General features: G+C 46.1%; 1 protein-coding gene and 1 long non-coding RNA gene across 2 annotated transcripts in view; one reads left to right on the top strand and one right to left on the bottom strand.

Annotated features, from left to right (window-relative positions):
• The window catches only part of sec11a (SEC11 homolog A, signal peptidase complex subunit), a 38435-nt gene extending 14891 nt beyond the window's left edge, over positions 1 to 23544 (bottom strand). The window contains exons 1-2 of the mRNA XM_033015013.1: positions 23538 to 23544; positions 7738 to 7801 (exon numbers count right to left, since the gene is read on the bottom strand). Coding sequence (XP_032870904.1) covers positions 7738 to 7788 — 51 coding nt within the window. The 5' untranslated portion in view covers positions 7789 to 7801; positions 23538 to 23544. The remainder of the gene's footprint in view (positions 1 to 7737; positions 7802 to 23537) is intronic.
• Positions 10315 to 10468, top strand: LOC116968292. Its single transcript, XR_004410449.1, has 2 exons — positions 10315 to 10355; positions 10434 to 10468. It is a non-coding gene; the product is annotated as an uncharacterized LOC116968292 (long non-coding RNA).
• Positions 23545 to 23850: the final 306 nt, after the last annotated feature.

Genomic DNA, 23850 nt, shown 5'->3' with positions numbered 1-23850 from the left:
AGTATTTTTCTGGGCATTTGGGGCACAAATCTACCGCAATGTGAACGTTCTAAACCAGCACGTTCCACAGGATCCCACTCGAAAGCTGATTTAAATGGCCATTAATTTACAGCAATTGAACACTAAATTCCTTCCATTTGGCCTATAAATTAATGTAAATGAGATTTTAAAATCATGTTTTATTGTGAATTCTTTGTGAATATTATTTGGACACTTAGGCTATTTAAAAATGTTAATCTTTTCTTAAGAAATGGATAGATGTTTAGATCTAGTAATTGAAGTTTGGAATTAGCTACAATTGGGTAACTAACTAATTATATGCTTTAATTTCAGGTCATCCAAGGAAGATTGTTTTATATTTGTTTCAGAATGCTTCAATCTATGATAACTGAAAATTTCATTCAGTTCTCTTAATTTTTAAGAAAGTTATGGGCTTTTGACTGTCCACGATCATAGCTTTTTTGTTATGTCCATAGAAAATCAATAGGGAACAAGATGCTAATCAAGATGCTAATTTCCGAGTATGAAAATGGCCATAAATTTTTTAATACTTGAGATATGAAAGTGAATTAGGTGTCAAATTAAACTTCTTTTTATGCTTTATCTGATGGGATAAATTGCAGACTTGATTTTTAAAATCTCAAAATTTTGTAACATTGCTAAAACTAGTGCAGGGAAGCAAATATCCAGAAATGGGGAATAACCCCCTAAAATATTTAAGTGCTCCAAAATTAAATTTAGAGTGGAAGGAATGGACAGATGACATTTCGGGTCAGAGATCCAGACTGCAGAAGGGTCTGAAAAGGGGCACATTGTGCTGAAGTAACGCAGTGAGTTAGGCAGCACTTCCCGAAACTCCACCCATTCCTTCTCTCCAGAGATGCTGCCTATCCCGCTGAGGTACCCCAGCTTTTTGTATCTACCTGCAGGTGGATTCTTGGCCATGTAGATGTAAACTGTTGGAGGAACTCCACAGGTGGAGTGGGTTGATGGGAATTGACAAAGTTTCAGGTTGAGAACGCTACCTCAGGATTTAAAGTGGAGAGGGAAGTGAGCCGGCAGAATGGGAGGGAGGGAAGGAGTGAGCAAGGTAGGTCGAGGAGGGAGGGAGGGGTGCAAGATGCTGCCGGGTGGGGTAAGGGGAGACGTGGAGTTGGGAGACGCAAGCAAATGGGAGGTAGATGGAAATTCACAGCCGATGTTATAAATTTCCACAGCAAACTCTAGCCCGATCTAAACATCTAGCTTTTAGTTTAGTTTAGAGATCACCAGGTCCGCGCTGCCCACCGATCCACGCACATTAACACTATCATACACCCACTAGGGACACTTCTTACATTTGCCAAGCCAATTAACTTACAAACCTGTGCATCTTTGGAGTGTGGGAGGAAACCGAAGATCTCGGAGAAAACCCACGCAGGTCAAGGGGAGAACGTACAAACACCTTACAGACAGCACCCGTAGTCGGGATTGAACCCAGGTCTCCGGCACTGCATTCGCTTTAAGGCAGCAACTCTACCGCAGCGCCACCATGACCGCCCAATCTAGCATTTGACATCCAGCATGCATGCAAGATTAAAGCAGCTAGCTGCCTGTCACTTATTGAGGTGTGGAAGATCGCAGCCTTATCTAGACAGTCCATATAACGAAGGCACCACAGGCATGCTTGCTTCAATGATAAACAATGCCAACTGCAATGTAACTTGCCATGGACATAACACAGTTGAAATCACATCAAGAAATCATTTACATATTTGTATGTCCACCATTTTCTGCTGGCCTTAGCAAATGGTCTAAAGAGTGTTCTAAGTTACCATGGCCAATTTCTATAGCACTAGATAGCTGCTGAAATGCATAATCCCTCCACAGTAAGCCTAGCTGACTCCAAGGTGTGCTCGGTATGATCTGTTCTAATTTTCTCGCTCTCCGCCACACATCTTCATGCATTGCTTGGTCAGTGGATTTTGAAATCAACGGTCTAACCATCTGTACCTCGGATATAGCGGCACAGCTATTAGAACAGCTGCCTCACAGCTACAGATAAACACAAACAGTAACGGCCAGGTTCAACTGCGCTCCTCTAGAATTTGCAAGTTCTCCTTATGTTTTCGTTTTTTACAGGTAGAGTGCTGAAACAGGCACTTCGGCCCACTGAGTCTGCACCGTCCAGCGATCCCCGTACACTTGCACTATCGCACACACAAGGGATATTTTACCGTTTTTACCAAAGCCAATTAACCGGCAAACCTATACATCTTTGGAGTGTGGGAGGAAACTGGAGCACCTGGTGAAAACCCACGCGTTCACAGGGAGAACGTGCAAACCCCGTACAGACAGCACCTGTAGTCAGGACCGAACCTGGGTCTCTGGCGCTGTGAGGCAGCAACTCTACCTCTGCGCCATCATGCCGACCCATGATTGTGTGCGTTTCGTCCAGGTGTTCCGGTTTCCTCCCACATCCCAAACCCTGGTGTTGGTATGTTCATCCAAATTTACACCCTGGTAGGGAGCACGATGTGGTCGGGAGGGAGCTGGTGGGAATGTGGCAAGAATAAAATGGGAATAGTGTAAATGGGTATTCGATGGGCCATGGGGCACGTTTCCATGCTGTGTGAGCCTATAACATACAAGCAACAATGGGATCAAGTGGTCAACTTGGGATAAAGAGACGTGTATCTGACAAATGAAAGTGTAACTAGGAGAGTTTGTCGATGAGAAAGTGATGAGGGCGAAGGCAAAAAGAGTGAAGAAAGAATGAGTTTTGTGAACAAGTCTGCCCTTGGGAAGGAATGAGCCATACATCAGACTTTACACAAAAGGTAGATAAAAATGCTGGAGAAACTCAGCAGGTGAGGCAGCATCTATGGAGTGATGGAATAGGTGACGTTTCGGGTCGAGACACCTTCTTCAGACAGATTTTATCTCCCTTCGATTTTCAGCATCTGCAGTTCCTTCTTAGACTTTATACAAATAACTTTGAGAATTGGATGTGAAAATATCCAGCGTAATAGGAACATGACACCGGAAAAAGAGATCATAACATCAATAAATTACAAGTGTAGTTCCCTCAAAGTTCACATGCATGTTGCATTGAATCACGTGGACAGAAGATAGCTTCTGCAATAGCTGAACTAAACTGTAAACTTCACTTCAGCAAGAATGCAAGATTTTTCCGACAATTAACCCTCACGCTATTTTAAAAGTAAATTCACATCTCAGAAGAACAAGCCGCTAATTTATGGATATAAGTGACGAAAAGACGAAAGGGCTAGCTGGAAGAGACTCGCCCTGAAACGTCGCTTGTGCTTTCCCTCAACAGATGCTGGCCTGACCCGCCGAGTTCCTCCAGCACTTTTGTACAAGATTACAGAACCTGCAGTTTCTTGTGTCTACATTAAGTTTGGTATTGACCAATGAAACAGAACTAATCAACAGCCTAAAGGGTGCATGAATATTCATTGAATGAGCTTGAAAGAAAGAAATGAAAAGCAGCGTATAAGTTTCCAGATCTAACCACTGCTGACTTCTGTGTGGTGAACGTCGGCACAGGGTAAACTGGGAAGCTGACTAGTGAACAAAATGGCAGTGCTTCAGTGGAAGCTGCTCAAATAAAGGCTTACTGCTGTGCAGGATCTGCCTATAATAGCAGAGCAACAAGTGTTGTGGTTGCCAGGAAAGCCGCTGATGATCAGAGATAAGAGAATAAAGCTACAGTGCAAAATGCAAATACTAGTGCCGATCCCATCGAGAACAAATAGCAGCAGAACAGGTAGCAAAGGAGCATGAAAACAAAAGCATAGGAATATTATAAAAGTCTAGAGTAGTGAATAGAGCCGAGTCATATGAACTTAAGGAAACAGCAGAGGATGTTTTCACACAGAGGGTGGTGGGTGTATGGAACAAGCTGCCAGAGGAGGTCGTTCAGGCAGGGACTACCCGAACGTTTAAGAGACTGTTTGACAGATTCATGGGTAGGACAGGTTTGGAGGGATATGGACCAAGCACAGGCAGGTGTGACAAGTGTAGCTGGGACACGTTGGGCTTGTTTCCAAACTGTAGCACTCTTTGACTCTAGGACAAGAAAGGCTCCTCAAAAAAAACTAAGAGACACCAAAAGCCAGAGTAACTCAGCGGGTCAGACAGCATCTCTGAAGAAAAGGAATAGGTGATGTTTTGGGTCGAGACCCTTCTTCAGACAATACTGATTCCGTGTATGAGACTACACAAAAACAGAGATAGAAACGGCAATGTCCTCAGACTACACATATTCCATCTCATAGTTTTAAGCAAAGTAGGTGAGAATAGTTCAATAATGTCATTGCCGTTGTACAAGTTTCTCGATTCAAAAATGTTTCCTTCGACTGAAAAATAAATGCACGTCATTTCTGTCATTTGAAAATGGCGGGAGGATAGAACCTGATAATTAAACATCAATTAACGTGATTTGCCAGGAAATTATGATGATTGCAATTGAAACAAATGTATTCAATTAACTTGTTAAACCAGCATGGATTTGTTAAGGGAGGGTTGTGCTATAAGAACTTGATTGAAATTTGAAGAAACTACATTATATGACAATAAAATGTCTATTTATTATTGCTGATATTATTTATTTAGACTTAAAAAGTATTTGATATATTCTAAAAGATTGCAAGTAAAAAAATCAACCCAGCTGGGAAATTGTTGAAAGATTGAAAAAAAAAATATTCGTTGGCCAAATATGACTGCAGAGTTTATTAAATGGTTAGGGGATTATTTGAACTATTTATAATCTATATTAATAGCTCAGATGAAGAGGCTGAGTGTATTATAGCCAAATTTACCAACAATACGACAGATAGATTAGCAGAATTTGCAAAGAATACAAACAGCCTGCAAAGGAATTAGAGATTGGTTAAGTGAGTGAAAGAATCTGGCACACTGACAGCAACGTAGGAAAGTGTAAAGTTTATACAAGCTGGAAATAAGGAGGAGGAATGGGAAAAGTATTATTTGATGAAAATACTAAAATGTTGCTAGTAAGAAGGTATCTGTGGCAAGAGTAGCATGGCCAAAAAAGTTAGCATGTAGGTAGAGCAAGCAATTAGGAAGGGGCATGGAATATTGGACTTTATCGCAAGGTTTGTGGAGTTTAAAAGTTTTGATAGTGTTACCAAAGATCCTATAGCAAACAAGATAGATCACTCGACGATCATGGGCATGGGCAGATTCATGGGTAATTTTCGGCCTAATTTCCGTAACCGGCTTCCGTCTCCGCACCAAAGATCCCATAGCGGAGCAAAGATACTAGTGCGGAGACGGAAACATCCTCGTAAAAATAAAGGTTATTTGGTAAAAATCTTCACCTCATTTTTAGAATTTTAATTTATTAACACAAACTGTTCCCCCGCAACGTTGATTACACTGTGGGTCGGGTTACTGAAATGGATGAAAAAAAGGCCCACGTTCCGTTCCGTACTACACGTCATCCCATTGCATTTAGCAGGAGTGATCTATCTTGCTCCGCTATAGGATCTTTGATACTGCTCCATATTTAAGGAACATCATGCTTGCATTGGAGATAACAGAGGATTACTTGGTTAATTCCTAGCACTGAGGGGTTGATATACATAGAAAGATTGAATAATTAGATCTTATGCTCACTCTAGTGTAATGAAACAAGGTCTAAGAGGACCTTTCCCCTCATTGAGGCTCCTAGGAACAGTGGCAAAATAAGGAGCCATGCGTTTCAAACGGACGCGCAGAAATACATTGGCCAAAGATTGCAAATTTTTGGAACTCTTTACCGCAGAGACCTGTGGAAGAGGAGCTGTTGAATATACTCAAGGCAGAGACGGGCAGATAGTTAAACTGTAATAGTGAGGGGTACAGGGAGAAAGTAACTTCAAGGCCTACAGAGGATCCAGTGGTGGAGCAGGCTCGAAGAGTACATTACTGGTTATGATATTTTTTTAAACCGTGGATCAGAAAACTACGTGGCATAAACTGTCCAGCGGGCTAATCACACATTAGCTGTGACTCCTGTGATTATGTTCTCAAATGTAAACACCAGGCTATTTCTACACTGATTAAAGGCACCGTCCCTTTCCAAATGACTTTCCATATGGAGTCGCCCAATCCCAAGATAAACCTCATGGGCCAGGCACACCGCTTCCCTAAGGCTCCAATGACACAGTCACAAGTACACCCTTCTTCCATTTTAACCCCAGGGGAGGGGGAGACACACTGTGGAGGTGGGGGGAGAGGGATACATTGTGCTGGGGGCGATAGGGACACACTATGTGGTGGGTGGGGAAAAGGATACAGTGTGGGAACACATTGTGGAGGAGGGGGGGGGGGGGGTAATGGACACACTGTGTGGATGGGACACTCTGGTAGAGGGGGTGGGGAGAGGGATACACTGTAGAGGGGGGGACACTGTGGGGGAGGGAAAGATGGACAAGCCATAGGGAGAGGGACATAGATGGGGTGGAACATATTGCAGAGGGAGAGGGGGGCACAATGAGGGGAGAGGAACACTAGGGAAAGGTGGTTGGGAGAGTGACACGCTGTGAGGGAGGGGAAAGGGGTGACAGTGTGGGAGAGAGAAAGTGTGTGGTTGGCAGAGGGACACACTGTGTGATCACAAGGGATTGGAGCAGAAATTGTATGTGGGGGTGAGTGTGTGTGAGGGGGGATGAGTGTGTGTGTGAGGGGGGGATGAGTGTGTGTGAGTGTGTGGGGGGGGGTGAGTGTGTGTGGGGGGGGGTGAGTGTGAGAGTGTGTGTGAGGGGGGGATGAGTGTGTGTGGGGGGGAGGGTGTGAGAGCGAGTGTGTGTGGGGGGGATGAGTGTGCGAGCGAGATGAGTGTGTGTGTGAGGTGAGGGGATGTGTGGGGGGGAAGGACGTGAGAGTGAGTGTGTGGGGAGGTTTGTGAGTGTGTGTGGGGGGTGTGAGTGTGTGAAAGTGAGTGTGTGTGTGTGGGGGGGGATGAGTGTGTGAGCGAGTGTGTGTGAGTGAGTGTGTGTGCGAGTGAGTGTGTGTGCGAGTGAGTGTGTGTGAGGTGAGGGGATGTATGGGGGGGGGGAAGGGTGTGAGAGTGAGTGTGTGGGGAGGTTTGTGAGTGTGTGTGGGGGGGGGATGAGTGTGTGTGTGAGAGTGAGTGTGTGTGGGGATGAGTGTGTGAGCGAGTGTGTGTGAGAGTGAGTGTGTGTGGGGATGTGTGTGTGTGGGGAAGAGTGAGTGAGTGTGGGGGGATGAGTGTGTGTGTGTGAGTGAGAGTGAGTGGGGATGTGTGTGTGTGTGGGGAAGAGTGAGTGAGTGTGTGTGGGGGGGATGAGTGTGTGTGTGAGTGAGTGTGTGAGCGAGATGTGTGTGAGTGAGTGTGTGTGGGGGGGAGGGTGTGAGAGTGAGTGTGTGAGAGAGTGTGTGGGGAAGAGTGAGTGAGTGTGTGGGGGATGAGTGTGTGAGCGAGTGTGTGTGAGAGTGAGTGTGTGTGGGGAAGAGTGAGTGTGTGTGGGGGGGATGAGTGTGTGTGTGAGTGTGGGGGGAGGGTGTGAGAGTGAGTGTGTGTGAGAGTGTGTGTGTGTGTGGGGAAGAGTGTGTGTGTGTGTGTGAGGGGGGGGATGAGTGTGAGGCGGGGGAGGAGAGAGACACGTGGAAGGGGATGTGAGAGGGGGGGGAGGAGATTCTGGGGGGAGGCACAAGCGGGGAATGGCGGCCTCCATGGAGGGTCGCGCTGCCGCCGCCATCACCCACCTGCCGCTTATTCATGCGCCGCACATCGTTGAGGAAATCGAGCGTCATCATGGCGCCGTCACCGCTGCCTCTCTATAATCTCTGTGTGTGTGTGTGTGTCCGTGCTGCCCCCGGGCCGCCGACTACACGGACATGCGGGACCTCCCGCCACTCGGCCCGCCCGCCCGCACCGGAAGTTGGCTGCCGCCCGCCCGCCGCTTTATGGGCTCCGGGCCGCGCGCGCTGCACCCTGGGCCGCCGCCGGCACGCCCCCTCCTGGCCGGCGGGCCGCCCCTCCAATGAGACAACGCCAGGTTGACCAGAGCAGAGCACTGGCTCAGAGCCCAGCTCCCCCCACCCACCCCCTCCCTGCTATCTACAAGCACTCACACACACTGCTCAATACAGCACCCAGCAGCATTAACATCTTTGCACCATTTTTAATTTTCTGCATATTTCCAAAAAAAATTAAGAATAAAGTTCAATTTTCTTTAATTTCTTTTTTTAAAATTATTGTCATATCCAGGAGGTCAGGCAGCATCTCTGGGGGAAAGGAATTGGTGATGTTTCAGGTTGAGATCCTTCTTCAGTCTGAAATGTCACCTATTCCTTTTCTGCTGAGATGCTACCCGACCCGCAGAGTTATTCCAGCTTTTTGTGTCTATCTGTCGGACTGAAGAAGGGTCTCGACCCAAAAAGTCACATATTTCATTTCTCCAGAGATGTTGTCTGCCCAGCTGAGTTAGTCCAGCTTTTTGTGTCTACCTTCGGTTTAAACGGTTTGGGACGACAGATGGCACAATGAGCTAAGTGTTCGGCTGGCAACCGGAAGGTAGCCGGTTCGAATCCCGCTTCGAGTGCATACTGTCGTTGTGTCCTTGGGCAAGACACTTCACCCACCTTTGCCTGTGTGTGAATGTGTGTGAATGTGTGTGAGTGATTGGTGGTGGTCGGAGGGGCCGTAGGCGCAGATTGGCAGCCACGCTTCCGTCAGTCTGCCCCAGGGCAGCTGTGGCTACAGAAGTAGCTTACCACCACCGAGTGTGACTGAGGAGTGAATGAATAATGCGATGTAAAGCGCCTTGAGTATTAGAAAGGCGCTATATAAATCCCATCCATTATTATTATTATTATTATTAAACCAGCATCTGTAGTTCCTTCCTACACAGTTTAGCTTATTTATTGTCACATGAAAAGCTTTTGTTGCGTGCCAACCATCAGCTGCCCCGGACATTTTTATGATTGGGTTATTATATTTTAACATTGTGTTTTTACCTGCTTTTAACTATTTATACTGTTCCATCAGGGACTGGATGTTTTTAGTGTTATTATGGGTGAAATGTTTTAAATTTCATGTGCGATGCTCCGCTATTCCCTGGGAAACGTCTTTTCATTTTGCACTGTACACTGTTGCTTGCAACATGACAATAAAGGTTGATTGATTGATTGATTGATTGATTGATATATGCACTGGGAACAGTTTAGTTGGGACACAAAAAAGCTGGGGTAACTCCAGGAGGTCAGGCAGCATCTCTGAGGGAAAGGAATTGGTGATGTTTCAGGTTGAGACCCTTCTTCAGTCTGAAATGTCACCTTTTCCTTTTCTGCTGAGATGCTACCCGACCCGCAGAGTTATTCCAGCTTTTTGTGTCTATCTGTCGGACTGAAGAAGGGTCTCGACCCAAAAAGTCACATATTTCATTTCTCCAAAGATGTTGTCTGCCCGGCTGAGTTAGTCCAGCTTTTTGTGTCTACCTTCGGTTTAAACCAGCATCTGTAGTTCCTTCCTACACAGTTTAGCTTATTTATTGTCACATGAAAAGCTTTTGTTGCGTGCCAACCAGTCAGCAGAAAGACAATACATGATTACAATCGAGCTATCCACAGTGTACAGATACATGATAGTCCGAGGGTCTCCAATGAGGGAGATGGTAGCTCAGGACTGCTCTCTAGTTGTGGTAGGATGGTTCAGTTACCTGATAACAGCTTGATTGGGGATAAGGGGATGATTGGGTTAAATTATGATGAGTGTTTGACGGCACTGGGCCTGTACTTAGTTCTGGAGTTTGGAAGAATGAGGACGAACCTCATTGAAACTTACTGAAAGAACTTGTGAAAGACCTGGATAGAGTGGATGTGGAGACAATGTTTCCACTCGTGGGAGAGTCTGGGATCAGAGGGCACAGCATCAGAATTAAAGGCCATTCTTTTAGAAAGGAGATGAGGAGCATTTTCTTTAGAGGGTGGCGAATCTGTGGAATTCTTTGCCGCAGAAGGCTGTGAAGGCCAAGTCAATGGATATTTTTAAGGCAGAGATAGATAGCTTTTTGATTAGTACGGGTGTCAGGGGTTATGGGGAGAACGCAGGATAATGAGGTTAGGAGGGAGAGATAGATCAGCCATGAACGAATGGCATAGACTTGATGGGCTGAATGGCCTAATTCTACTCCTATCACTTATGACCTTATAAAGATAGGTCTCTATAAGGAGGAGGGAGGGCGGCCGAGAATATAGAGGGACCCGGCAGGCTGCCTGCGGTCACGTGCGGCGGCAGGCCTGGTTTGTCGCTGCGAGACGATAAGCCAGTACCAAGAACTTGTCGGCGCCAGAAAAGTGGCGGCTCTTTGTGTACGGCCTAGGTCAAGGCCGGACTTAAGCCAATTGGACCAATTGTTCCCAATTGGGCCCCGCACCTCCTAAGGCCGGCCCTGGCCTAGTTGAGGTCTGCTGTGTGATTTTACGGGATGGTATGGAAAAACAATGAATTTCACTGCACTTAGGTACATGTGACAATAAAGTATCATTGAATTGAACTAAAACACTATGCGGTTCTAAAGTGACAAGTCTATGATGATGGCCATTGTAATGAAGTCAACTGCCTGCATTATTGTCTGTGTAATATGGGCGGATTGATCATAATCGTGTATAGTATTTTCTTTAACTGCAAACAACAGCTTTTCACTGCACCTCAGTACACATGACAATAATAAGCTAAAATTATTATTTTTATTAACTAAACTTCAGACACAATTAGTCTGAAGAAGGGTTCCAACCCGTAACATGACCCATCCATGTTCTCCAGAGATGCTGCCTGACCTGCTGAATTAGTCCAGCACTTGTGTGTTAAGCAGTAGCTGTAGTTCCTTGCTTTTCCACTTCAGACTTCAGTCTTCTTATGCTGTGGTGACTATGCTCTATGAGGCAAAAGTTGTGGATGAAGAGGATACTTAGTTGCTATTTTCACTAATGTAGAATGTTTATCCTTTTTATGTTGCATATTTTGGTTAAATTAGTAAATCTAGCACTCTACACAAATCTAATCTGTAACAAACCATCTAAAGGTTCTTAACATCGCAATTCAAGTTTCAGTTCATCAATGAAGCACACGCAAGTCAAAGGAACAGAATTAGGCCATTCGGCCCATCGAGTCAGCTCCGACATTCGAACATGGCCGATCTATTTTTCCTTCTCAACCCCAATCTTACTGCCTTCTTCCTGTACCCTTGGCGCTCTTACTAATGAAGAACCTGTCAAAATCTCCGCTTTAAAAATACCCAATGACTTGGCCTCCACAGTCGGCTGTGGCAATGAATTCCACACATTCACCATTTTCTGGCTAATGAAATTCCTCCCATCCTCTGAGGTTGTGCCCTAAGGTTCTAGACTCCCCCACTCGTGAAAGCAAGGCTGTCATGCTACTTAGTTTAGTTTAGTGATACAGTGCGGAAACAGCGCCTTCGGCCTACCAAGTCCGCGCCGACCAGCGATCCCTGCACATTAACATTATCCTCCACACACTAGGGACAATTTACACACACACCAAGCCAATTAACCTACAAACCTGTACGTCTTTGGAGTGTGGGAGGAAACCGAAGATCTCGGAGAAAACCCACGCAGGTCACGGGGAGAACGTGCAAACTCCGACGAGACAGCACCGGTGGTCGGGATTTAACCCGGGTCTCCGGCACTGCATTCGCTGTAAGGCAGCAACTCTACCGCTGCGCCACCATTGGCAAGATGAAGCTGTGACTCGTGTATACTTCTTCCATTCTAATGAAACACATTTGGTGTTTGCTGCGCAGACTAGTCTACATTGGAGAAACAAAGCTCAGTGTGAGCGATCGCCTTGGTGACCGAGTTCAGCCCAAGGGAATAATCCTGAGCTTCCTTGTTACCCTTCACTTTTATTCACCATCCCACTCTCGCACTGACCTCAATGTGTGTGTGGCCTCCTCTACCAATGCAAGCCTGAGGAACGAACACCTCATCGCTCATCCAGACACATTGCAGCCCGCAGAGCTCAATATCTATTTTGTGTAGGAAGGAACTGTAGATGTTGGTTTATACTGAAGATAGACACAAAATGCTGGAGTATCTCAGCGGATCAGGCAGCAGCTGTGCAGAAAAAGAATAGTAAGTAAGTCAGTAAGTCAGTAAGTAAATTTTATTTATATAGCACGTTTAAATCAACTCGCGTTGAAACCAAAGTGCTTTATATAGAAGAAATAATGCTTCGGATTGGAAGAAGGAGTCGGATTCAAAACGCTACCTATTCTTTAACACCAGAGATGCTGCCTGACTTGCTGAGTTACTCCAGCTTCAATATCAAAATTCTCCTATTGCAGTTAACTGTTCCTTTCTACCCTTCAGTATAATGCTTTCTCTACTGGTACAGTGTGCATTGTTGGGTACGTTCCACTGTCTTGTAATTAACAAAAAACATATTACACAGACAAAGTAACAAGGTCGGCACAGTGATACAATGATAGAGTTGCTGCCTCAGAGCGTCAGAGATCCAGGTTCAATCATGACAGCTGTCTGTGTGGAGTTTACATGTTCTCCCTGTGGCCACGTGGGTTTCCTCCGGGTGTTCCAGTTTTCTCCTACATCCCAAAGATGTCCAGGTTCGTAGGTTAACTGGGCCTCTGTAAATTGCCCCTGGTGTGTAGGGAGTGGATGAGAAAGTGGGATAACATCGAACTAGTGTGAATGGGCGGGCGATCGATGGTCGGCATGGACTCCAAGTATGGCCCTTATTGGAATTGGAAGAGTAATACTATGTTCGCTAAAATAAGAAAGGATGTAGAAACAAAGAACTCCAGATGCTGATTGAGCAAGGAAAGACACAAAGTGCTGGAGTAATAGCGGGTCAGGCACTATCTCTGGAGAACATTGGATAGGTGATTCTTCAGATCAAGTCCCGAAACATTACCCATTCCTTCTCTCCAGAGATGCTGCCTGTCCCACTGAGTTACTCCAGCTTTTTGTGTCTACCTTCGCCTTAAACCAGCATCTGCAGTTCTTTCCTACACATTGGATAGGTGACGCTTGGAGTCAGGACAGAAGAAGAGTCCCAACCCAAAACGTCACATATCCATGTTCTCCAGTGATGCTGCCTGATCCACTGTGTTACTCCAGCAGTTTGTGTTTTTTCTTTGCTAAAATAGCATTGGCTTGGATGTTTCAGGCACGGCCCCATTACCCATACCATCCTTGGCCCAGACAGGCAGGGGTTATCTGATAGTCATTGAGTCATAGAGTGATACGGTGTGGATACAAGCCCTTCAGCCCAACTTGCCCATACTGGCTAACACGCCCCAACTCGACAAGTCCCACCTGCCTGCATTTGGTCCATATTCCCCCAAACCTGTGCTATCCATGCACCCATCTAATTGTTTCTTAAATGGCGGGATAGTCCCTGGCTCAACTACCCCCTCTGGCAGCTTGTCCCATACACCCACCACCCTTTGTGTGAAAAAGTTACCCCTCAGATTCCTATTAAATCTTTTCCCCTTCACCTTGAACCTATGTCCTCTGGTCCTCGATTCACCTACTTTGGGCAAAAGACTCTGTGCATCTACCTGATCTATTCCTCTTGCTGGGTTGAAGTGCTCTGAGATGCAGTGGTATGGTGCAGAGCATTGGCATGGCCCCGCAGTTCTGCCCGTAAAACAGGGAGAGCTTTATAACTGTGTAGGAAGGAATTGCAGATGCTGGTTTACATCAAAACCAGCTCCTTTCCTGTCATTCAAACATGGGCACAGCATTGAAGAGTGCTGCACTGTTGGGAGGGCTTTAAGATGAGATCTCTCACCAGCCACTAGGGGCGCCGCATGATGGCAGCCTCTGCCTACAGTCTGTCTGTTTTTCCATCTATTTTTTTATTTTTGTCTGTTTAAAAAGTATGTGTTGGAGTATTTCCTAGTATTTTTATGTGGGAGGTGGGTAGGGTAAGGGGGAAACTGTTTCTCAGTCACTTCCTGGTGAGAATGCGACTATTCTCCGAGTTGCGTCCTCGCCCCACCCCCCTCACGGCCTACCAAATGGATTGGCGCGGCCTTTCCTGCCGGAGACCGACCAGAGCCTCAGCCGCGGCGCACCACTAATTTACTATCGCGGAGCGGGCGATGTCTTACCTGGATCGCCGTTTGAAGCTCCGGAGTGTTGGGCCTGCTGCTTCAACATCGCGGAGCTGTGGTTTGCGGAGCTCTCAGCCGCGGGCAGCGCTGACTTCAACATCGCGGAGCCCTGGGATCCCTTTGCCGAGGGCCGCCAGTGTTGAATCTCCACCCAGCTCGGCCTGTGGACTTCGGGAGCCGCAGTCTCCGGTAGGAAGTGGCCGATTCGGAGGTCCAAGCCGCTGAGGATGTTCTTCCGTTCCGACGTCGGAGTTCCATCATCCCGGCAAGAAGGCCTGAACATCGGGCCTCCCGTAGAGGCGACTGCGGGGGGCTCGGGAGGCCCCGACCACAGTTGAACATCAAAGAGGAAGATGACTGAACTTTGCTGCCTTCCCTCACAGTGGGAAACTTTGATTCCGCTGTGTGGGGGTGTTTATGTTAAAGTCTATCGTGTGTTGTGCTCTTTTTTTATTCCGATGGCTGTATGGTGACCCCAAATTTCACTGTACCAATTGGTGCCTGTGACAATAAATGTCTCTTGGATCAAGGACAAGTCACACCCTCTCCTCCCCTCTCCCATCAGGCAAAAGATATAGAAGTGTGAAAACGCGCACCTCCAGATTCAGGGACAGTTTCTTCCCAGCTGTTATCAGGCAACTGAACCATCTTATCAACAACTAGAGAACAGTCCTGAGCTACTATCTACCTCATTGGAGACCATCAGACTATCTTTGATCGGACTTTACTGGACATTGTCTGCACTAAATGTTATTCAAGTTATTCCTTTTAACCTGTATCTGTACACTATGGATGGCTTGATTGTAATCATGTATTGTCTTTCCGCTGACTGGTTAGCACGCAACAAAAAACTCGGTACATGTGACAATAAACTACACTCAAACTCACTGCCCTATGACTTAAAAAATAGGATGCCCTCTCCTGCTTTGTCCCTGGAATCATACAGTTGAAGACTGAATTTAGCCAGAGTAAAATATGGCAACAATGATTTTGAGTCTCGTTGGAAAATGGAACAGTATTCTTGGTGTGGGAAATGTTTGCACAGATAGTACAAGCACCTGATGTTGCTAATTTGTACCGTAAGGGGATGAAGTTTGCACATGTTATTCCTAAAATTGTGTGTGTAGCAAGGAACTGCAGATGCTGCTTTTAAACTGAAGATGGACACAAAAAGCTGGAGTAACTCATCAGGGTCAGACAGCATCTCTGGAGAAAAGGAACAGGGTGATGTTTTTGGGTCAGGACCGAGTCTGAAGAAGGGTCTCGACCTGAATAGTCACCTATTCCTTTTCTCCAGAGATGCTGTCTGATCCGCTGAGTGACTCCAGCTTTTACTGTCTATCTTATTCCTCAGCTCCCCTGCAGCTGGTCATCTGGATTTTCACAATGTTCTTCACCCTCACAATGTTTGGAATCCCCTATCTCAATCTGCTTCTTCTGCAACCACCTTATGTCCTCAGACCTGGTTCCCACGCATTCTCTAGCTTCTCTAGTCCAAGGGTTCCCAACCTGGGGTAAATTTCGCCTACCCAGGGGGTAAATTTGTTGATTCTGGATTTGTACATATTTTTTTCTCATTGACTGACTGTGTTTGGTTCTGGTATACTGGTATCTGTTCATCATTATCTGTTCCCGATGTTGGGGAAGTCCAGGACAAGGGGTCACAGCTTAAGGATAGAGGGGAAATCCTTTAGGACCGAGACGAGAAAAACATTTTTCACACAGAGAGTGGTGAATCTCTGGAATTCTCTGCCACAGAAGGTAGTTGAGGCCAGTTCATTGGCTATATTTAAGAGGGAGTTAGATGTGGCCCTTGTGGCTAAAGGGATCAGGGGGTATGGAGAAAAGGCAGGTACGGGATACTGAGTTAGATGATCAGCCATGATCATATTGAATGGTGGTGCAGGCTCGAAGGGCCGAATGGCCTACTCCTGCACCTATTTTTTATGTTTCTATGAGTTGTTCATAAATAAGTGAAATAACATTGCTACGTGCTAATAAAGTTGCCAGAGTTAAACAGGGCGAAAAATGTTGGGAACTGCTGATCTGGTCCCTGCGACTAATTTCAACTTCTCTACCGTGCAGCTGAGCGTGGCGATTACAGAGCTCGCAGCAACGCACGCAATCTGTGTGGGATTTTAAGTATCCCCAAGGTCAAGCAGTTTTATTGTTGATAAAGAAATACTTGTTAGCGAATTACTGCAGAGGAACACAACAGAACAGACACACGGCAAGCAGCAGATATTGTGTTCCCTCAGGAAGGCAGAGCCAGTCAAGTAGTAAACAGCAAGTTGTTTCAGCACTGGGCCTTAATGGTTGCCTTGGTTTTCTGTCTGGTTTTTACCTTCTCAAGGTGCCAAGCCAAGGCCAGCATTAGTTCCATCTCAGAGCACTCTGTTGGGTATCGACCTGCCTTTTCACTGTTTAAGAAGGAACTGCAGATGCTGGAAGAATCGAAGGTAGATAAAAATGCTGGAGAAACTCAGCGGGTGAGGCAGCATCTTTGGAGCGAAGGGAATAGGCGACGTTTCGGGTCACCTATTCCTTCGCTCCAAAGATGCTGCCTCACCCGCTGAGTTTCTCCAGCATTTTTATCTACCTTGCCTTTTCATTGTAAGCTTTTCATTGTACCTCGGTACACGTGACAATAAACTAAACTGAACTGAAACCAACCCACCCTCCATGACAAACTTACTCCGTTTCAAAGGAGACAACAAATCTTCTCCAACCATCACTATAATATTGACCTCACCCTATTAAAGATCTAATCATGAATGAGGTGGTGCCCCAATAACTCTGCGGGACAGGCAGCATCTCTGGAGAGAAGGAATGGGTGACGTTTCAGGGCGAGTCCCTTCTTCAGACTGGAACATAATGTTCCTGTCAGCTTTCTGGGCTTTGCTAAAGAAAACGTGATGAGGCATTGATGAATGAAATTCAAGATTCAAGAGAGTTTATTGTCATGTGCCCCAGATAGGACAATGAAATTCTTGCTTTGCTTCAGCACAACAGAATATTGCAGGCATAAATAAATACAGAACTGATCAGTGTGTCCATATACAATTGAATATCTATATTACTAAATCTCTGATCTTGACCGCTTTTGGCCCACTGTGCTGCGATTTCCGACAGAACGCCGCCACCTACAGCCGTCATTTTTGGCCACCTCGCTCAGAGCCCCCCTCCGCCTTACGGGTGCGGAGGATTTTTCCCATCGATGACAAATCAGAGAGATATTAATGTTTTTTTTTAAATCACCATTCTCTCTGCTGCCCCTGCTGGAGGGAGGGGGAGGGACTATAAAACCAGGAAGTGGTGTGCCTCACTCAGTCTCTGCAAGATGGATGAAGTCAAGGGTCACGTCTCTCTGAGCTCTGAATAACACTGAACAAATGTCCACACAACTGTGAGTACCCTTAATGTGGTTTGAAAATGAAAATATGGTTTGTTTGAAGTAAAAAGGCACTGCCTGTAAATGGTGGCTTGGGTGCTTTGGCTTGAAGTTGAAAGGCACTACTTACTGCAAATGGTGGCATGAAGTTGAAAGGCACTACTTACTGCAAATGGTGGCTTGGGTTCTTTGGCTTGAAGTTGAAAGGCACTACTTACTGCAAATGGTGGCTTGGGTGCTTTGGCTTGAAGTTGAAATGCACTATTTACTGCAAATGGTGGCTTGGGAGCTTTGGTTTAAAGTTGAAAGGCACTACTTACTGCAAATGGTGGCTTGGGAGCTTTGGCTTGAAGTTTAAAAAAATCACCATTCTCTCTGCTGCACCTGCTGGAGGGAGGGGGAGGGGCTAGAAAACCAGGAAGTGGTGTGCCTCACTCAGTATCTGCAAGATGGATGAAGCCAAGGGTCACGTCTCTCTGAGCTCTGAATAACACTGAACAAATGTCTACACAACTGTGAGTACCCTTAATGTGTTTTGAAAATGAAAATATGGTTTGTTTGAAGTAAAAGGGCACTGCCTGCAAATGGTTGTTTGGGTGCTTTGGCTTGAAGTTGAAAGGCACTACTTACTGCAAATGGTGGCTTGGGCGCTTTGGCTTGAGGTTGAAAGGCACTTCTTACTGCAAATGGTGGCTTGGGTGATTTGGCTTGAAGTTGAAAGGCACTACTTACTGCAAATGGTGGCATGAAGTTGAAAGGCATTACTTACTGCAAATGGTGGCTTGGGTGCTTTGGCTTGAGGTTGAAAGGCACTACTTACTGCAAATGGTGGCCTGGGTGCTTTGGCTTGAAGTTGAAAGGCACTACTTACTGCAAATGGCGGCTTGGGTGCTTTGGCTTGAAGTTAAAAGGCACTACTGCAAATGCACTTACTTCCTGTTTGCACTGTATATTGATTTTAGATAAAACGCTACCACTTACGGCCGTGATTTTTGGCCATCTTACTCAGTCCCCCCTCCGCTGAGCAGGTGCAGAGAATTCTTCCCATCAATGAAAAATAAAAGTGTTTTTAGTGTTTAAAAAATGTTGAGAATCTCTCTCCTGTCAATCACGCCCTGAAAGCCACACCTTTTACGGTGGGAGGGGGAGGGGTTATAAAACCCGGAAGTGTGGGTGTGGCTCAGTCTCTGCATGATGGGGGAGGGAGAGGTCATGACTCTGTCTGAGCTGTGAATCAACTGAACACACTGAATGTCTAATGAACTGTGGGTTTGGTGTTTTGTGTGGTTTTATGGTGGTTTCACCCTGCATGAAATGGTATGAAGCTGCATTTGAATTTGGCGGCCTTGCACCCTGCTTGAAGTGGAATGAAACTGCACTTGAATTTGGCGGCCTTGCATCCTGCCGAAGTGGTATGAAACTGCACTGAATTTGGTGGCCTTGGATCCAGCTTGAAGTGGTATGAAACTGCACTTGAATTTGGTGGCCTTGGATCCTGCTTGAAGTGGTATGAAACTGCACTTGAATTTGGTGGCCTTGCACCCGGCTTGAAATGGTTGGAAACTGCACTTGAATTTGGTGGCCTTGCACCCTGCTTGAAATGGTAGGAACATGGATTTGAATTTGGTGGCCTTGCACCCTGCTTGAAATGGAATTTCAAGGAATAGTCATGAGTCAACTGCCAGCCCACCAGCCGTGAGTGAGCTGCCAGCAGATCAGGCTGCCACCGCAAGAACCCATACCAGCACTCCAGAAAGCCCCCGCACTGGCCACCAATATTGGAGTTGGTGGAAAGGTGGAATATTGTGTCGGGGGACCAGCCCTCCCGTGTGAACATGGGACCCAACGGGTCCCACTTAGTCTAGTATATATATACACACACATAAATAAGCAGATAAAGTGCAGTAGGCTAATTAAAGTTCAGATTTTGTTTGAGTTGAGTTTATTAGTCTGATGGTTGTGGGGAAGCAGCTATTCCTGAACCTGGTTGTTGCAGATTTCAGGCTCCTGTACCTTCTACCTGAAGGCAGCGGAGAGATGAGTGAGTGGCCAGGATGATGTGGGTCCTTGATGATGCTGTCAGCCTTTTTGAGGCAGCGATCTGTAGTCGCTGGAGTTTAGAAGGATGAGGTGGTACGTAATTGAAACTTACCGACTAGTGAAAGACCTGGATAGAGTGGATGTTTCCACTAGTGGGAGAGTCCAAGACCAGAGGGAGCAGCCTCAGAATAAAAGGATGTGCATTTTTAAAGGAGATGAGGAGGAATCTCTTTAGTCAGAAGATGGTGAATCTGTGGAATTCATTGCCACAAACGGCTGGGGAGGCCAAGTCATTGGGTATTTTTATAACGAAGACTGATAGAGTCTTGATTAGCGAGGGTTTTCAGAGATTATGGGGAGAAGACAGGAGAATGGGGTTGAGATGGATAGATAGATCAGCCATGATTGAATGGCGGAGTGGACTCGATGGGCTGAATGGCCGAATTCTGCTTCTATAACATGAACATACCATCGCCACGAAGATGGTGTGGAAGTATTGGGTGAATACATGAGGGTGGTCCCAGGGTAATGCAGACTGCCAGAAGTCACCTGTACAAAGTGTGTTGAGTTATTGTACAATGTCGTTAACATGGTGAACGAGTGTTACCTTTACCTGTCAGAGGATTTTAAATTCAGGTGAGAATCTTGGGGTAGAAGCTGCAACACTAAACTCAAAGGAAATTACACTGGAATGAGGATAAGTGGCTAAAATAGACCAAGGAATGGATGAGATGGGAAATCAGCAGAGGCAGAGATTTAGTTCATAAATCTTAACTATGTATTTTTAGCGAGGAAAAAAAGACTCTAAGAGAACGATGTATCATCTTAATTATCAAAGGGTGAATGGTAGCAAATTGGAAATGTTCCCACATTTTGCCTGTCCAATCCCTTAAGAATTGTATATGTTTCTATAAGGAACACTACGAGGAAGTCAAAGGATATCAGGTGTGGGGGAATCTGATAATGAGTTTAAGATAAGATCAGCCACAATCTTACTGCATAGACTTAAGGAGATGTAACTGATGGAATTTGCGATACTCTTCTTGAAGCTTTTTTCTTTGCAAGCTAGTTCTGACATCTGATGTTATCTGCAGTAGATTGTCATCTTGTCGTGGTGGAGGAGCATGTGTGGTCCTGAGATCCTGAGAGCGATGCCGTCTGAAGCTTTGCTCCTGGTAGGGCCACCCATGGCAGTAAGGTCGAGGGGGAGGTCCCTGACAAAGAGCAATCCAACCAAGACCTCAACGGTGGAACAGGCGGAGGATGATGGCTGACTTTAGTGGAGTGTCACAATGGCTGGGAAGGCAGATGAAGGCTGCAGCAGAAAAGGGTCTCCGGTCGTCTTGGACTCCATGCCACTGGACCCTGACCCAGATCTGTCAAGGACCGTGGGTGGGGTGGCTGTCTGTGCACCAGTCTCCCCACGTTAAACAAAGTCACGCACAGGCGTCCTCCATGAGAGGACAGTCATACTCGTTTCGAGTGACCATCGATGATGATGACGATGAGTTCCTTGTGAGGTTCACCTGCACCTCCTCCAACCTCATCTATTGCATCCGCTGCTCTAGATGTCAGCTGCTCTACATCGGTGAGACCAAGCGTAGGCTTGGCGATCGCTTCGCCCAACACCTCCGCTCGGTTCGCAATAACCAACCTGATCTCCCGGTGGCTCAGCACTTCAACTCCCCCTCCCATTCCGAATCCGACCTTTCTGTCCTGGACTTCCTCCATGGCCAGAGTGAGGACCACTGTAAATTGGAGGAGCAGCACCTCATATTTGGCTTGGGCAGTTTACACCCCAGCGGTATGAACATTGACTTCTCTAATTTCAGGTAGTCCTTACTTTCTCCTCCCCTTCTCAGCTCTCCCTCAGCCCTCTGGCTCCACCTCTTCCTTTCTTCCCCCCCACCCTCACATCAGTCTGAGGAAGGGTTTCGATCCGAAACGTTGCCTATTTCCTTCGCTCCATAGATGCTGCCTCACCCGCTGAGTTTCTCCAGCATTTTTGTCTACCTTCGATTTTCCAGCATCTGGAGTTCCTTCGTAAACATGAGTTCCTTGTGTCTCCTTTCATAGTGGTTCAGCATGGAAACAGGCATGTCGGCCATGCGGTCCAAGATGCCCCATCTAAGCTAGTCCCATTTGATCCATATTCCTCTCAACCCATGTCCTTTTCTCAGGTACCCTCTTTCATTTCTTCTGTCATACACTGCTTGCATCCTAGAGGGCAGCAGCAGACACATTTTTGTTACAGCTGTTTGAAATGACAATTTTTATATGACCTTACATACTCTGTCAGCACAACTCTCGTCTAATTGTCCCTCCGCTGTGCCTAATGGCACTGGTTTTCCCAGAATATGGTTCAGCTTTTGACTGCAGCCCCACGACAGTTGAAATATGACAGAGCCTGAAGAGGGGAGCTGCAAAGATAGACACAAAATGCTGCAGTAACTCAGCGGGACAGGCAGCACCACTGGAGAGAAGGAATGGGTGACGTTTCGGGACGAGACCCTTCTTCAGACCCTGCAAGTTTTTGCAAGGCCCCGCGGACCAGAGAGGAGGGTGGAGAGTGTCATCAGTCATCAGTGGATGCAAGAACAAAGGGCAAGGGATTTGGGGGAAAAAGCAGGAATGGGGTACTGATCAGCCATGATCACAGTGAATGGCAGTGCTGGTTCGAAGGGCTGACTCCTGAACCTATTTTCTGTTTCCATGTTTCATGCACATGGTCGCAGTGAACTGTTTCTATACACTTTTTTACTTAATATGGGATTGCCCTAATGCATTGTAATAATTTACTGAACTGTATGCAAAAAATGTTTCGCCTTGCCTCGGTGTGTGTGATCATAAAGAACTATTGTATCAGGGTCCGAAGATCTCAACCTGAAATGTCACCCATTCCTTCTATCGAGAGATGCTGCCTGTCCCGCTGAGTTACTCCAGCATTTTGAGTCTATCATTGTACCATCACTGTGGTAGACAAATCTGTGTCTCAGATTTGGCTCAGAGCTGTTACTCTCACTTCGAATATCGCAGATTCAAGTGCCATTCCAAGTCCTGAGCACATAATCCAAGTAGATACATCACAGCTGTGGTTAGTCCTGCATTGTTAGAGAATGAGACGCTGCACTGAGATTTCATTTTTGATCTCTCAGTGGATGTAGAAGGTTCCTAGAATTATTTCTAAAGAGGCTTTAAAGTACTGGTGATTACATTGCACAAGGGATCCTGCTTTTCCAAATAAGTAAATGATATTGGTAAAGGCAGCTTCTTCCCTGCTGTGTAATCAGCTCTTGAACAGACCTTTCATATGCTGCAGATATATTCCCGATCTCCCAACCTACCTCATTGTGGCCCCTGCACTTTTTTTTGTCGGCACTTTCTCTGTAGCTTTAACGCTATAATCTGCCCTCAGTTCCTTTCCCTTTCGCACTATATGTTGTACCTATGTAATGTTTGATTGTACTCAAGTACGGCATGTTTTGTTTGGATAGAAAACATAATAAAGTTTTTCCACTGCATCTTGGTACACGACAATAAGAAGCATAAAAAACTCAATGTGACCTTTAGGTGAAAAATTATAATAAGTGCTGATAACATCAGATGTCAGAACTAGCTTGCAAAGAAATAAGCTTCAATTTAGATCTCTGCACATCCAGTTCTCCCCTCTTGTACATCTCTAATATTCCTTGGCAGCCAGACCAGTTCCCGGGCATTCCCTCTGTAAAACCTCCGTTTCTGTCTACTGTCCTCCCTCTCGCTCTCTCTTACTCTCCCTCTCGGCACTTGACCAAGTTTTATGATCATTTCTATTTGTGACACCAGGGATGACGTCAGGTTCGGCAGTGACCACACCGACACTCGCTCTGGTAGGGTCGTTAATTACATGATTAATTTTTTTTTGAGTGGTAAGAAAGTCCTGGACCATGTGGGGGCGCTGTCTCTTGCCATCAGAGCACAAGTGGAATGACTGTGTGTGTGTGTGTGTGTGTGTGTGTGTGTGTGTGTGTCTCTCTCTCTCTCTCTCTCTCTCTCTCTCAATATCAGCAAAACCAAAGAACTGATTGTGGAAGATACACAAAAAAGCTGGAGAAACTCAGCGGGTGCAGCAGCATCTATGGAGCGAAGGAAATAGGCGACTTTTCGGGCCGAAACCCTTCTTCAGACTGATTGTGGACTTTGGCAGAGGAAGGTTGAGGACCCACAATCCTGTTTACATCGATGGGACGATCGTGGAGAGAGTCAAAAACTTCAAATTCCTGGGCGTGCATATTTCTGACGACC

The sequence above is a fragment of the Amblyraja radiata genome, chromosome X (genome assembly GCF_010909765.2).
Source record: "Amblyraja radiata isolate CabotCenter1 chromosome X, sAmbRad1.1.pri, whole genome shotgun sequence".
Classification (NCBI taxonomy): Eukaryota; Metazoa; Chordata; class Chondrichthyes; order Rajiformes; family Rajidae; genus Amblyraja; species Amblyraja radiata.
This window is presented reverse-complemented; position numbering and strand designations above follow the sequence as displayed.